General features: G+C 38.2%; 1 protein-coding gene and 1 long non-coding RNA gene across 3 annotated transcripts; both read left to right on the forward strand.

The window, feature by feature from the left end:
- Positions 1 to 264: 264 nt before the first annotated feature.
- On the forward strand, positions 265 to 7,328 carry LOC104104281 (microtubule-associated protein 70-2-like). 2 transcript variants are annotated; one of them, XM_009612325.4, is made up of 11 exons: positions 265 to 801; positions 885 to 970; positions 1,733 to 1,798; positions 1,878 to 2,048; positions 2,137 to 2,307; positions 2,606 to 2,761; positions 2,865 to 3,011; positions 3,140 to 3,211; positions 3,297 to 3,827; positions 3,908 to 4,095; positions 6,792 to 7,328. In XM_009612325.4, exons 1-11 carry the CDS (start codon positions 561 to 563, stop codon positions 6,829 to 6,831), a joined length of 1,869 nt encoding a protein of 622 aa, XP_009610620.1. In that variant the 5' UTR covers positions 265 to 560; the 3' UTR covers positions 6,832 to 7,328. The 2 variants fall into 2 exon arrangements, with proteins under 2 accessions (XP_009610620.1, XP_018628992.1); XM_018773476.3 differs by lacking the exon at positions 3,140 to 3,211.
- Positions 7,329 to 8,343: 1,015 nt separating this feature from the next.
- Positions 8,344 to 12,179, forward strand: LOC104104280 (uncharacterized). The gene is made up of 2 exons (XR_688102.4): positions 8,344 to 9,559; positions 11,806 to 12,179. It is a non-coding gene; the product is annotated as an uncharacterized lncRNA (long non-coding RNA).
- Positions 12,180 to 16,543: the final 4,364 nt, after the last annotated feature.

The raw sequence follows: 16,543 nt of genomic DNA on the forward strand, positions 1-16,543 counted from the left end.
TTTTGAATAAAATCGTTATTACAATTACTATTATATCCAACATATAATGTACTTACGAATGGTAAAAAAAAGCGAACGATATTTCGATAGGGTTTTCGTGCTTTTAATATAGTATAGATTGATAAATTCCTTGTAAAATGAAAATATGGAAAGAAAAAGTGACATGCAAGGAAGGGCAGTATGGTAAAATAAGGTGGAAGTATCAAATAATACTAGTATAATAATATGAGTATTAAAATATGGTCAGATCATACAGCTAAACACACCCACACTAGTCACAATAACAGTCTTCTCCTCCTCTCTCAATCTCAATCAAGGAGATATAGTAAATAGTACAAATTTGTAGAGAAACAAACCCCATAAGCCATCAGCACAGCACTCTGATTTTAAGCTTAAACACTTGAAGAGAGATAGAGAGAGAGAGAACGAGACACCAAAAAGCTTTTTCGCATTACATATACTACTTTTCTTCATCTTCAAAATAAACACTACTCCACTTTAGTATATCTTTCACTGTATGCATTTGATGTGAGATAGGGGAATAAGTCAACAGATCGGAGATGGCGGAGGTTTCCGGCGATATGGAGACGCCGGAGGTGAGCAATGTGAGACCGAGTGAAGTTGCCGTTACTCCGACGCCGTTGACAGTGTCGGCATCCTTCAAGGAAGGAGGCAAAGGTTCTTCCCGGAGAAGGACATCGGCGGTGAGGCCGAGCCTAGACGCCGATGAGTTCATGAACCTGCTCCACGGCTCGGATCCGGTCAAGTTGGAGCTAAATCGACTGGAGAATGAAGTCAGAGGTTTGTGGATCCAACTCCGATTTGGGTGTTTTAACTGTTCTGGATTGTTGACTGAATCGTACTAATGGTGTCATTTTCGGCAGATAAGGACCGGGAACTGTCAGAAGCTCAAGTGGAGATCAAGGCGTTAAGGTTGTCCGAACGTCTACGAGAAAAGGCTGTTGAAGAGGTACTCTTAGCACAGTATGATATAGTTTGGCAAATTTAGTTATGCTATTATTTCTTTCGGGGATAGAAGTAGGACACTGTTTTAGCAGTGTTGATTGCTAGTAAACTGAATTTCAGACTGGATGCAAGTAACTAGGAGGGTAATGCATTGGTTGTGAAACCAAAAGATAATGGATATTTGTGAAAGGAAATTGTAGGATATATTGTATCTGTTTTGTTTTGTTCCACAAGTGTTACAAGTGGAAATATAGAATTTCAATTGTCACATTTTGTTCATATGTATGATCCCTTAAAAACCAGCAGATACTTTTCTTGTATAAATTTAATCTTGTTTGAATGAGATTTGCTGTTATTTATCTGTTTTCTTTGTTATTTCTATTTGAAGAATTGGGAAACGTGATCCGTTCTGTTTCATCTTTTGAATATATTAAGGATATCCTACTCCTAGATCTCCATATCTCTTGGAAGCTGCATAAAAATGCTCTTTGGTTCATGTTTACTTTGTGTGTGTGAGTTGAAAATAAGAATGTCATGGCTCATGCTCTTGCACATAATCTATAAAACTCGAAAAAGTGCAATCTACTCGTTGAAAATGGGCATATCTAGATTATGATTGCATTTGTGATTTGGCAACAGTCTTTTAGCTCTATTTTTGCATAAAATATCTGATTACTTTTTGCTGTAGTGACTGTTATTCTTCTCCTGGTATTTAAGGACAAAAGCTCATATAGAAGTTTCCATTGTTCTATGATTTATAATTCAGCTCACTGACGAGTTGTCAAGGGTCTATGAGAAGCTCAAATTGACAGAATCACTTCTAGAAAGCAAGGTACAAACTCAAAATCTTCTTATTACAGATTCTTTCTTTTTGGGTAAACTTTTATAACTTTACTTTTCTTGCTTTACAGAATCTTGAAATCAAGAAAATCAACGATGAGAAGAAAGCATCCATGGCAGCTCAATTTGCAGCAGAAGCCACCCTTCGAAGGGTCCATGCTGCTCAAAAGGATGATGATATGCCCCCAATTGAGGCTATCCTTGCGCCTTTGGAGGCTGAACTCAAACTTGCTCGTCAAGAGGTGTCTGCCTGCATTTCATCTGTAAATGACGGTAAATCTCACTCTCATATGAGTATGCGTTCTTACTCTTTACTTTATCTTTTTCCAGATTGCGAAACTACAAGATGATAATAAAGCTCTGGACCGTCTTACCAAGTCAAAAGAGGCAGCTTTACTTGATGCAGAGAGAACTGTGCAGTCAGCATTAGCAAAGGCTTCTATGGTAGATGACCTTCAGAATAAGAATCAAGAGCTGATGAAGCAGATAGAGATATGCCAGGTATGTTGATGATATGACTGTTGGTTCTGCTGCTTAAAACATTGGAGCATTTAGGTGGCATTTGTTATCAAAAGATTATTCAATTTCTTCATGAAATATTTGTTTCTCTTTGGGAAAATTCTCTTTACAGTTTACCCAAACTCTATTAGACTCTAATGGTGTTTGGTTTAAAAATTCTTTTTCAAAAATTGGAAAACAAATTCAGGAAAAGTGTTGTCACCCTTTCTGAGACAAACGCTACCTTAGTGATTTAGTTGCATTCTATTTCCACTTATTCTGTTTCAATAACATATATCAGGAAGAAAATAAAATCTTAGACAGAATGCATCGCCAAAAGGTTGCAGAGGTTGAAAAACTTACCCAAAGTGTACGCGAACTTGAGGAGGCTGTTCTGGCTGGTGGTGCAGCTGCTAATGCTGTCCGGGATTACCAACGGAAAGTTCAAGAAATGAATGTAAACTATCCTAGATAGAATGTTTTTGTATAAAAAAGACTTTTGGTAGTTAATATGTCGAGAATCCTAAAGGTTGGAATACATCTGCTAATCTATTTTCCAGGAAGAAAGAAAAACTCTTGATCGCGAGCTAGCACGTGCCAAGGTAACAGCTAACAGGGTAGCAACTGTGGTTGCTAATGAATGGAAAGATGCCAATGATAAAGTAATGCCTGTGAAACAATGGCTTGAAGAGAGGAGGGTTTTGCAGGTATGATAGTTTTCAATGGCTTGCAATTTATAAGATCGGGGATCCTGGCCTAATAGAACTTACTACATTATGCTCATGTGGTTTAATGAGCTCATATTTGTCATTTAAGTCCTTAGTATGTACTGCAGGGTGAGATGCAACAACTACGTGACAAGCTTGCAATCACTGAAAGAACTGCAAAGTCAGAAGCCATGTTAAAAGTAATATTTTATCCAATAGAAGGGGCACCTGAACATGGTTTTTGATGTTATTTTCATAGTTTCCTAACTTCTATCTCTTACTCAGGAGAAATATCAGTTGAGGCTCAAGGTCTTGGAAGAGACATTGAGATCATCTAGCACTGCCGCTCGCAGTACGCCAGACGGTAGAAGCTCAAGCAATGGTCCTTCACGTCGGCAGTCACTCAGTGGAGCTGAAAGTATCTCCAAATTGACCTCTAATGGCTTCTTACCGAAGAGATCTCCATCATTTCAGCTGAGATCTTCTGTATCCAGTACTGTTTTGAAGCATGCGAAAGGGACCTCAAAGTCATTTGATGGTGGCTCAAGATCATTGGACAGGGGTAAAAAACTTCTGAATGTAACAGGTCCAAATTTCAACAGCAGCAAGTCTGTTGATGGAGCTAAGGACAGTGAGACTGAGAGTACTTCTTGGAAAGCAAATCAGGATGAAAAACCCACTGGCCTACCAGTAAGTGAACCAGAAGATACTGTGCCTGGACTACTATATGACTTACTGCAAAAAGAAGTAGTTTCTTTGAGGAAAGCTGGTCATGAAAAAGATCAAAGTCTTAAAGACAAGGACGACGCCATTGAGGTTAGGCTGATTGCTTTCTCAGCAAAGTTATGGCTTCCTTCGCTCTGATGTTTGTGCTTATTTTGCTTTCTTGGGATCAGATGTTAGCTAAGAAAGTAGAGACTTTAACAAAAGCCATGGAGGTTGAGGCCAAAAAGATGAGAAGGGAGGTTGCTGCCATGGAGAAAGAGGTGGCTGCTATGCGTGTTGAGAAAGAACAAGAAAATAGGGCAAAAAGATTCGGAAATTCTAAGGGTCCTGTGAACAGTTCTCAGCTGCTTCCTGGAAGGTATGTCTTCAATATTGGTTTCATAGCAATACTTGGTTAATCCAATTATGTACTGTGACATATAAGTTATTCTTGTTCGATCCAGACACATGTATTTTGTGATCTATGATGGTGATTGGTGACCTATTTAACTAATATTGTTTGATTCAAGAAAAGAAACAAGGAATATTCTTTTAGCCCTTTTTACATGCTTTGAGATGATGGGAAAAGTTGTGCACTTGTATGCATGTAGCCTCCAGAATATGTCCGCTTTCTAGCTGTACTGCTTGTTTTCACCACAGTTGAAGTTTAGTAAGTGATGCAAATTGGATATGGTTTTAACATATTTGTTGCAAGCAGTTCACATAGCCCTTGTGATAATTTGCAATGTTCAAACTTGTCATTTGAATATCAGCCATCTTTAACCTATCAATATACATGTTTTGGGGGGGGGGGGGGGATGGAGGGGTTACGACTTGTATGTGTCCGTACACTGACATAATTACATCATTCGTTGCTCACCTTGATAGAGATGAAATATTTCTATTTTTCAAGTGAGACATGTATAGATGTAACAATCCTTAGACACCCAAGGGTGTCAATGAAGTGGGTTGACCAAGCCTTGGTGGACAGAGTTATTTGGTACCTGTGCTGGTGGGAGGTAGCAGGTATCCCATGGAATTAGTCTAGGTACGCGCAAGCTGGCCTGGACACCATGGTTATTAAAATAAAAAGGTGTAACTGTCCCTTAGTGTTCTGGTAGACTGTTTGAAGTGTATGCTAGGGTTCTAAGTATGTGACCTTGTTTGTTATTGAAAGACGAGAGGGATAATCTATATTGTGAAGCCTGTTTCTTATTTAAAAAAAAACGAGAGGGAAGGTTACTGACATAATTACATCATTCTTTGCTCAGCCTTGATAGAGACGAAATATTTCTATTTTTCCAGCGAGACATGTATAGATGTAACAATCCTTAGAGACCCAAGGGTGTCAATGAAGTTGGTTGATCAAGCCTTGGTGGACTGAGTTATTCGGTACTTGTGCTGGTGGGAGGTAGCAGGTACCCCATGGAATTAGTCTAGGTGCGCGCAAGCTGGCGTATGCATCATGGTTATTAAAAAAAAAGGTGTAACTGTCCCTTAGTGTTCTGGTAGACTGTTTGAAGTGTATGCTAGGGTTCTAAGTATCTGACCTTGTTTGTTATTGAAAGACGAGTGGGATAATCTATATTGTGAAGCCTGTTTCTTATTTAAAAAAAAGACGAGAGGGATATAGGTGGTCGGTCTGAGTGCAGTTTCCGCAGAGGTGTTGGGTCATCATCTGTTATGTGTAGGGTGGTGTGCCTAATGCCTTCTTATAAACTTCGTTTTTCTGGAAATCTGCACTTGCATAAAGAAAAACATTTTAATCACAGAAGAGATTCCTTTCTTTTTGGTTAGGTTGAATAGTAGTTGACTTTCAGTCACTACTTTGTCGATGTACCAGAATCTCTTCACTACGTGGTTCATACATCATTTGTGTATTATGACCAAAATTTTCACCTACCTGGGCTCTCTAATTCTGTGCTCCTATGCTTCTAGCTGAGTGGATGTTAAGAGAGAGATGGGAGGTTTTTTTTTGTGGGGCTTGGGGGGGGGGGGGGGGGCACAGCTAGGAGTTAGGACCTCCTAAGTTGGGCTCTCTTTGACACGTGTGTTTCAAGCTGTGAGGAATTTGTTATACTACTGCTCTGACATAAAATTTAATAGTAGCAAAAACCTGTCACAAACTTATAGTGCTCCAGGGGCACGCAAAGTTTAATGTTAGTTGAAAAGAGATGTCTTTGTCGAGTTGGTTGGCATCATTGGCTCTGGCAAAGCTGCCTGCCTTTCTTCAATGCTTTAAGATGGAAGTAGGTCGACTATAGGGCTTTCTCGATTGGAGTCCCTCAATAAAGCCAAAGAAGTTATCCAATTCTGCCCGATGACCCTAAAGGACTTGGTACATTTACCTAAATTTTACCTAAAACCAGAGGCCAATATTTTGAAATTATGGAGGAGACACTGTCTCTTTGAGAAGCTGCGTCAGCAGCTTAAGAAGGTTGCTCTTTAAAACGGACAACATCAGCTTAGAGAAACTCCGTGGTATGGGGTTATTGCAAACAAAGAACCCACCAACTTTTCTATCTTCTTTCATCTGATATTCTGAAAGAGCAACCTGGATACTCAGAGATTCTGCTTTCCAAATACAAGTGTTGTACCTCACAAAAGCTTTGAACATAACTTTCTTGTCTTGAAAAATAGTTTTACGGAGGATTTCTGCTTCTAAAGTTCAACTCTGGTAGAAGTTCTGAATTGTTTTTCAGAGAATTTCTGCTGCTAATTCAGGAGGAAGTTCAAACGGTAGGTAGTTTATCCTAAGGCAGTTCTGATTCATGACAGCTTATGGTACTCTTGTTGCTGTTCGGCTAGCTAAAACATTAGGCTTCTGGATCATTAGGTGCAACCACAAGGAAAGTTGCCGTGGTCTCCTAGTAGCATGGAGCTAATTGTGCTTTCCTTTACTACAGAAAATTTTGATTTGATTAAGCTGCTAACAGTTTGAATTTTCTCCAATTACAGTTCATTCATCCTTGCAAGAATATAATACTGCATAATATGAAATTGTTACTTACACATTTTTTTATTTTTCTGATGTTAAGTATTCTTAACTTCAAATAATATCTTATTTATCTGCAGGACTGTGGCACGGAGTGGGTTAACACGTAGCACACAATAACACACAAAGAAAAACCCATATACTGCCTTGAGAAGCTCTACTTTACAAATCCTCTTTTTTTACGCCTCTAATGGTTGTTTGTAAAATTGTAACAAGCATGCCAATGACAGAATGACTGATCTGTCTGCTCTCTGGTTGGGGCAAGAAAGGCATCTCTCCAAACGTGGGGATAGCCAATGAATCTTGGTGTGCTTCTGACTTAGACTATGGTCCCTGCCTGCTTACAGATCAGCAGGAAAAGAATCTCAAGATATCAAATTTGAGCTAACCTTTTGGCAGTAAATTTGAGTGGCAGTTAGCTTTGTGTTTGTATAGGTAGCTTATTGGCATTTACTACAATTTGTTTCATCTTGTTTGTAGTCTATTTGTAATTTGCAGCTCTAGTGTGGTATGTTATTCGTTAAGGTTTGTCAATGTTCTTGCAATCAGATAAAGATGAGAATATTTAGCCTCTGGAGCATGTTTCTTGTTTTAATGTACCCAGTTATTCAGTTCAAGTTGAGTAATTCGTGGCCGTTGACCAGCTTTTGATACTGGATTGCCATTAGAATGAATCATCAATACTTGGATAAGCATTATGGTGCTATCTTTAACGCCATTATTTTCAGCATAGTATCATTTGCTCTTTTGTTTTCCTCCTACAAAACTTTTGATCAATTAGCTTTCTTTACATGTCTTGTATAATAAGTAGGATATTTAGGTGACAATAGCTCTAAGGCAAGCTGGAATATTGAGAATGAATATTTTTTAATATTTGGATATTCTTTTTGGCGGACCTAGATTTTTCTATAATGAAAGATTGGAAATTTCTAGTTGAGAAACATAGGACTGAGGAGGTGAGGTGAAAGCATATCCTTGTGTCAGGGAAGAACATGGGTTATATAGTTGTGTGGTCAAAATGAAAGCCTACTAGTAATGATGGCAACTTCACCTTTGCGGTTGTGTCAGTTGTTTCATGCTTTCTTCACGTGCTTTGTGAATTCCTTGAGTCTAAGTTAAGATTTGGCTCCTACACTACTAATTTTAAAAATAGCTAAGCAAAGTAGTTATGGGGCTGAGGACTTGAGGTCACTTTTTTGGCCCTTTTAACTTTTAAGATAGAACCCACTCTGCCTGTGCTGTTCCGAGGCTTTTCCATGTTTTCTTTTCTTCTGGGAAAAAAAAAGGGTGAGCTTTTTTGAGGTTTTCTTTTATTAACAATTAGGTTTATACCAATGCTCGCGCGAGTATTTTAATAAATAAAAAATATAAGTTACCCTCTGAACTTGTCCCAAAAAATCAGTTATAACTCTGACTTTGCAGGTGATTCCTTACTTCCCTAGTCTTGTTTGGATTGGAAGGTGATGTGACAAAGAAAGTGAATTCACTTTCTAAAAGGTGAGCGTGAAGTGAAAAGGAAGGTTAAAAGGATTAAATTATACACGTGTCATTTTTTAACTAGGCGCTATACAACTAATTATTCTTAATCTTTTTGTTAATGCATAATTATCACTTAAATAACTAATCTTTTTTATATTTTGACAAGTAGATTTTTTTGGGACCCTTTTCTTTTCTTACATTTTTCTCTCTTTTTCGTTTCTTCTCCACAGGGACCATCACCTCTACAATTACCATCTCCATCTCTGAAACCTTCATCACCTGATAGACCCAGTCCTTAGAGTTTCTTCTTTATTTTTCGTTTACTGAAAGAGCACGCCCCGTCTTCCTCTTCATCACTATACCTTAATACCATCTTCTCTATTTTTTGTTCACCTTTTCCTCTATTGTTTATTTTTGTATGCTTTTGTTGAAAGAAATATCTCACTGATCCCCACTTTTTTCCCCAACAATTTAAAGAATTTATTAGTCGAGGTCTCGTTCAGGCTCTACTTGGTTATTGATGTAATAACCCAGGACTTTGGGATGGTTATTTTGGTAATTTGACTAAGAGGAGAAGAAAAGGAGAAAACCTAGAGAATTTTAAGGGAATTGGCAGTTGCATATGTGCTTCAGCCGCAGAAGTTATACAAGTAGCAAAAGCTCATTTAATGTGACGAATTAGAAAGGGTAGTTAAGATGTTAGCTAAATTAAGTTTCAATGTGTTACTACTCAATCCTATTTCTTTTGTAGTTGAAGTTACATTTATGTCAATTAGGCCCCCAAGGCCATTTGCTATTTTACTTTGCTCCATGCGAGGTGTAGGAAAGTTCTGGAATACTCCTTAGCTCTATTTTGCAGAGCTTGTATATTTTTGGTATTATCTGATGAATGAATTAATATCTTCCTCCTTCTTACCTCTTTCTCTCTCACTCTATTCTATCTCTTCTCACTATCTTTATATGTCTATTTTCCCTGCGAAATCATCATTATTGAACCCTTATAAGTTTTATATTCGTTACAGTGGTATAAGAGCCAACTGGGCGCGGGTAAGCATGCTCACAATGTCTCAAAATTAGGAAATTCTAGGGTTAACGGAAGGTGTCACTAAGATTCGAACTCAGCTGAAGTCATTTATGATCGAAACGACGAAGCGATTCAAAACTCTTGAAACCCAGCAAACTCAATTCTCTTCATAGCTTCAAGAGACCTAAGAGCCGAATCGACGACTAGATATGGACACAAACAAAATATTGGAGCTCATTCTTGCAAGCTTAGATATTGATAATCGACGGCCGAACTCAACCCCTCTTTAGTCTCAGTCACAAGCAACTCCAAACCCAAATACGTATGAGTGCGGCATGTCCTCAGGTATTATAACTCCTTCTTTTCTTGTGTTTTCCTCTGCAACACTTCCGACATCACAATCCTTATTTTCCTGATCCTCTAGGCCCGTGGGTCATAGTTTTACATCTCCTCTAGCTCAACCTTCTCATTTTTTCAATCCTTATCTTGTTTTAACTTTCCAGACCCCCTCTTCTTCCCATAACCCTCCACTGTTGCCTACCCCTACATCCTCACCAACTCAGGGATTGGCACAAGTAGACCCGCTACAGAATAATAATAATACCCTTAAAGCTAAACTTAATTTTTCTGAGTTTGATGGCATCAATCCTAGAGGATGGCTGAGGAAAACTGAGAGTTTTTTTTGCTATATATAAAATTTTGGAATCTGAGAAGATGGATTATACAACTATTCACATGAAGAATAAGACAAATATTTGGTTTGATATCTATATTACTAGTAAGACATGTCAAATGTCTTTGCCAATATTCTATACTGAGATATGTAAGAGATTTAGAAAAATGAGGCCAATGAGTAATGTGGATGAGTTTAACAAGATTCAACAAATTAAAGACATGGACCAATTTCAGGAGAAATTCGAAGAGCTTATGGGTTATATGCTTATCCTAAACCCTTTGCTGAATGAACCCCATTTTATCTCCATTTTTGTTAGTAGCCTAAAACCTGAACTGAAACCCTTAGTCTTGCTTGCTAACCCTGCATCTCTCATGGATACGTTTGAGACTGTTAAACTCTATGAGAAGTCATTTCAAGCCCTAACTAAGATGATCGCCCCAGAAACTTCTTCATATTATACCAAACCGTATCCCAAATCATCTGCCTTGCCACTAAACAACTCCCAGCTCCACAAACCAATAAACAACCTTTAAATGCACCCTACAGAATTACTTATCCAACTCAAAAGGCTCAAGCTCCCTTCAAACCAAATACCACTATGGAAGCACTGAAGGAACATAATCTATGCTATATATATCATGATAAATATTTTCCTGGGCGTTAATGTAAGCCTAGGAATCTCAACCTAATGATGGGGACCACCAGAGAAGAGGAAGTACTAATGCAGACAATACAAGAAGAAGAAGTGTTTGAGAAAGCAAAAGAAGATATGGTAGATGAGGAGCATGCTGAAATATCATTCTGTGTGGATGTGGGGATAACTAGCTCTTCCTCAGTCTAAAAGATTGTAGGGTATGTGAAGAAATTACCAATTACCATTATGGTGGACAATGGTTCCATCAATAGTTTGCCTAGTCCACAAGTAATCAAGACCTTAAGATCGCAGACAATGCCATTAAAGTTACCAATAAAAGTGAGGGTTGCAAATAAACAAGAATTGTATTATGATATGTATATCCCTAACTTGCATAGATAATGGAAGAAGAATGGTTCCTATTTAATATGAGGATCTTGGAAGTGGGTGGTAGTGACATAGTATTGGGAATAGACTGGATATATCATTTTACTCATGTGATACTGAACAACAAACCGCTCCGTTTGTCATTTGTCAAAGAAGGCGGGTTTGTTACATTAATGGGGCAGTAGGATAACAATTAGTTGATTACAGTTGACAGTGAAGAATCTAATAAGATGCTGCTTAAGAAGGTCTGTCAAGTGGTAGCTGAAGTTTCCTTACTCAGTGGAAGAACTGCCCCAATGAATCAGGTTGTACCCCCTGAAATCTCAGCCATGTTAGAGAATTATTCAAATGTTTTTAAGGAACCTAAGAGTTTTCCACCTGCTAGGGATGGCGATCATGTCATTCCTTTAGTACCTCGGGCTCAACCTTTTTTTAGTTTGAGGCCCTATAGGTACTCGTTTGACCAAAGAATGCTATTGAAATTATGTTTAAAGAGATGTTGTAGGAACAAACTGTCACTCCCAGTCAGTCCACTTTTGCTTCACTTGCGTTGCTAGTCAAAAAGAAGGATTCAACTTGGAGGTTGTGTGTTGATTATAGGAGGTTGAATTCTCATAATTAAGAACAAATACCCCATCCCAATGGTGGAGGATCTTCATAGGGCCAAGTTTTTATCTAAAATTGACGTTAGGTCTAGCTATCATCAAGTAAGAATGAAAGCAGAAGATGAACACAAAACTGCTTTCTGAACCCATCATGGATTGGGAAAATTTAGGGTGATGCCATTTGGATTAACAAATGTCTCTGCCAATTTTTAATCATTGATGAATCAAGTGTTTGGACCTCTTTGAGTAAGTTTATTCTAATTTTCTTTGATGACATTCTCATTTGCAGTTTGTCATTAGAGGAACACCTAGAACATTTACAGGTGGTGCTGGAATTGTTAAGAAGCCACCGTTTGTTTGCTAAGAGGTCAAAATGTGACTTTGCTCAGTCACAAATTGAATACTTGGGGCATATCATCAATGGTGACGGGGTGAGTACTGATCCCAGTAAAATTATTTCCATGGTGAATTGGCCACAACCAACCAACATTAAAAAGTTGAGGGGTTTTATAAGACTCGCTGGCTTACCGGTGGTTTATTAAGAATAATGTTGTCCTTAGCAAACCCCTGACTATATTACTAAAGAAGAGATTTCAATGTAGTGAAGAAGCTACAAAGGCCTTTCATGATCTTAAACTATGAATACAACTCATGTTTTGTCTTTGCCTGATTTTAGTAAACCGTCATTGTAGAAGTGGATGCATGTGCCATTGGTGTAGGGGCTGTTTTGATGCAAGAAAGGAAGCCAATTGCTTTTCTCAGCCAGGCCTTAAGTACAAATACCAAGGCATTTTTTACCTATGAAAAGGAACTAGTTGCGTTACCACAAGCTATTTATAGGTAAAGGTATTACTTAGTTACCGATCATGTTATTATTATGATGGATCACTTCAGACTCAATTTCTTGCACGAAAAGAAAATAAATACTACACTAGAGAACAATGATCTAACTAAATTGATGGGCTTGAGTTTTGAGATCCATTACAAAAAGGGAATTAACAATTCAAAAGTTGATGCCTTTTCAAGAAGGCTAGAACCATCTACTACCAAGGAAATATATCAATTGGTCATCCAACTACAACCCAAGTGATAGAGGAGATCTTGAAAAGTTATGAGGGTGATGGAGAAGTCACAAGAATCAATAATGCACTTACCACTGACCCCACTACTTCAGTTGACTTGAAATCGCATAATGGGATCCTCAAATACAAAGATAAGATCTGGATTGGCAAGCATAGTAATTTGAGGCAAAACCTAGTGCGACATGTTCATTTGTCACAACCCAAAATCCACCTGGTCGTGACAGCACCTGATTCCAACATGCTAGGTAAGCCAACCATAGAACAGTGTAACTCAAATGAAAGATTATTATTAACAAGGCATACGAACAGTTGAGTTCTATACAACATCCCAAGGATTGGTAGTAAAAATCATGAGTTACTAAGATTTAGATTTACAATGCTGGTACAAAAAGAAATACAACATCTATTTGGAATATATATAAACAGAGTACAAATCCAAAATTAATCAAGGACAAGTGGTAGCTATATCCAGAAAGCAGGTACATCTCCAATGATAAACTCCGTTATCTATAACAACTCAACTCCAAGATCTGCACGCAAGGTGCAGAAGTGTAGTATGAATACAACCGACCCCATGTACTCAGTAAGTATCCTGACTAACCTCGGTGAAGTAGTGACGAGGTCTCAGGTCAAGGATACTCCCATATATATATATATATATATATATATATATATATATATATATATAACCTACACAACTCAATAATATGTCCGTGTACCTAACAACAGTAACAAAGTCTAAACAGAAAATACAGATACCACCAACGGTGCACATAGAGAATATGTGTGCAAGTCTCTTAACAGTTAAACATGTAAAGAAGATATGCTTCTAATATCAAATAACATGTCAACAATTGCATAAAGAGAAGATATACCCAGATACTACTCCAGTTCAGCAACTCAACATATAAAGAAGATATGCGTCAAACATCATTAATTCATCAAAGCTGGCATATAGAGATGATATGCATGAAATGCCAGATAATCCTTCAACAGATACATATAGAGAAGATATGCATGAAATATCAATTAACCTTTCAACAATTGCATATAGAGAAGATATACATGATTGAACAAGCTAAGTCACACAGATTCACATATAGAGAAGATATGTACCACGTCTCATCTCATCAAGTAAAGCGGCATATAGAGAAGATATGCATAAGGTCATGTATACATCCCACAGCTAGCATATAGAGAAGATATACAGTAAAATCATGTATACATCCAAGGAGTTTTCAAATAGAGAAGAGATGCCAAGTCCAACCAAGAATCACTTTTCCATAACCACGACAACAAGAAACCCGCCAGTTTCTCACAACCTGCGTGTACACCATCAAGAGAGAAACATAAGAGGGTGACCCTAGGGGGATGGATCCTTATCCACATGCTGCACGGATAACTCACGTACCAATAATAATAACCGCACAGACCACTCACGTTCTATCATATCTCGGATCCGCACGGACCACACACGTGCTACCGATTCAGTTCATATCACACAAAAAGCATATACAAGAATTCATGTACATGAACAATGGATATCAAATCACATACTCATGGACTGAAGAAGAGCATGTTAAGGTGTATGCATGTGCGAGCATACAAATACAACTCAAATCAAGAGGATACGACATGCAACAACAAATATTATGTTCAACAGGAAATAAACACCTACACATGATCTCTATGATTCACGGAGTTTACGTAGTCATAAAAACATATAAAGCATGATAGCAAGAAGCACAATATCTAAATCAAGGTATAGCACATCCTAAAGACTACTCTGGTCATGAATCATATATAGCACCTGCATATACGCTCGTAACCTAGCATATATGTCACTTCTCACACATTTAAATTAGACAAACAAAGTCATATCCTAAGGGTTATTCTCTCAACAAGATTAGGCAAGATACTTACCTCATCCGGGCTAGTACTAAGCTCTAAAATTGCATTCCTTGAGAAATCATCTCAAAACGGCTCAAATCTAGCCAAACATCAACCAAGGAAGTCCAACAATGCCATAGAAAATGATCACAATCCATAAAGCTTCGATCTTTAAAGAATTTCCAAAACGTCAACAAATGTCAACCCGGGACCCCCATACCCGAATCCGGAACCAACACCAAAATCTTATGTCCCATAACCCGCCGAGTCCAAATATATGATTAGATTCCAAAATCAAATCCAAATCGATACTCAAAATCCCAAAATACACTTTCTTAAAGTGTAGGCGAAAATCCCAATTTTTCCTTCAAAATTCCATGATTAAAGTGTATAAATCCATGGGAAATCAATATGTATAATCAAATCTAAGTGGAAATTACGTATCCACAAAGTAGTAGTGAAAATTTCCTCCAAATATTGCCTCTTACCGAGCTCCCAAACTCAAAATAATAAAATATGAATGAACCCTCGAAATTTAAAAAATTGCCAGTGATTTCGCATCTGTGAACTAATTGGTTGCACGTGCGACCTCGCTTCTGCGAGCGATATCTCACTTCTGCGAATTACACTAAAACTGGACAACCTCGTATCTGCGGACCAAGAATAGCATCTATAGCTCCGCAGGTGCGAATAACCTTACGTAGAAGCGCCTTTGCACCTGCTCCCCCAGCTTCGCAATAGCGACCTCTCTTCTCAGGTACCAATCTCGCATCTGCGAACATTTACTCCGCAAGTGTGATCTTGCACATGTGCTCCCTCATACGCATAGGTGATAAATCTCTGACCAACTCAACATCGCAGAAGTGATAATCTTTCCGCAAAAGCGGCATCGCACCTGTGACCAATCCTCCACAGGTGCAAAACACAGTAACAGAACTACCAATCAAGATCAAAATAATCCGAAACACACACGAGCCCTTTGGGACCCCGTTCAAACATCTGATCATGACCAAATACGTTATCTAAACTTATCCAAAAGCTCAAAACATCATAAATAACATCAAAACCATGAATCGAAGATCAAAATCATTCTCTTAACCTTCAAACCTTCAAACTTCGGCGAACGTGTCCCAATCACACTTAAACATTCCGGATTTCAACCAAACTTTGCACACACGTTCCAATCAACAAAACTAACCTATACAAGGTATCAAAACCACAATAGAAGTCCGATAACACCAAAGTCAACTCCCGGTCAAACCTATGAACTTTTCAATTCTTCAAATTGCCAACTTTCGACAAATAGAGCCAAAACCTTTTAAGAACATCCAAATTTAAATCCGAACATACACCCAAGTCCAAAATTACCATACGGACCTATTGAAACCATCAAATCTCGATTCCAAGGTCGTTTACCCAAAAGTCAAACCTTGGTCAACTCTTCCAACTTAAGGTTTCCAAATTGAGAATCACTCTTCCGGAACAATCCCGAACTTTTCAAAAATCAAGACCAACCATGCATGCAAGTCGTGAAACATCATATGAAGTTATTCAAGACCTCAAACTACCAAGCAGAATGCCAATACTCAAAATGGTCGGGCGCACGTTCTCCGCACGTTCTCCCCCACTTAAACATATGTTCGTCCTCGAACGTGCCAAGAGTCATTCCAAAGTCATCAAATCACCGTACAAACTCATCATACATATACTCATAGGTGGTCCCACGTCACCACAATCCATACAAGTCCATTAGCCGATCCCTACTAAAGCTTCTTTCTTCAACCTTTGCCCATAAACCTTGAACCAAATTCTAACATCCGAAATTCTTTACAAGATCCGATTCTCGCATATATATAGTGTATCAATCTCAACAAGCTCCATCAAGCCATAACCATGTTCCCAAAACTTAACCCCATGATATACCACATAACTCATGTGCTCATAGTGATATCTTCAGACAACAATAGCTGCTCATTAACAATCCCGGTACGACGACATACCTCATATAAAATAAAACCTTGTTCTAAACCTTCGTACACTGCTAATGATGAAAGA

The sequence above is a fragment of the Nicotiana tomentosiformis genome, chromosome 8 (genome assembly GCF_000390325.3).
Source record: "Nicotiana tomentosiformis chromosome 8, ASM39032v3, whole genome shotgun sequence".
In the NCBI taxonomy this organism is placed as follows: domain Eukaryota; kingdom Viridiplantae; phylum Streptophyta; class Magnoliopsida; order Solanales; family Solanaceae; genus Nicotiana; species Nicotiana tomentosiformis.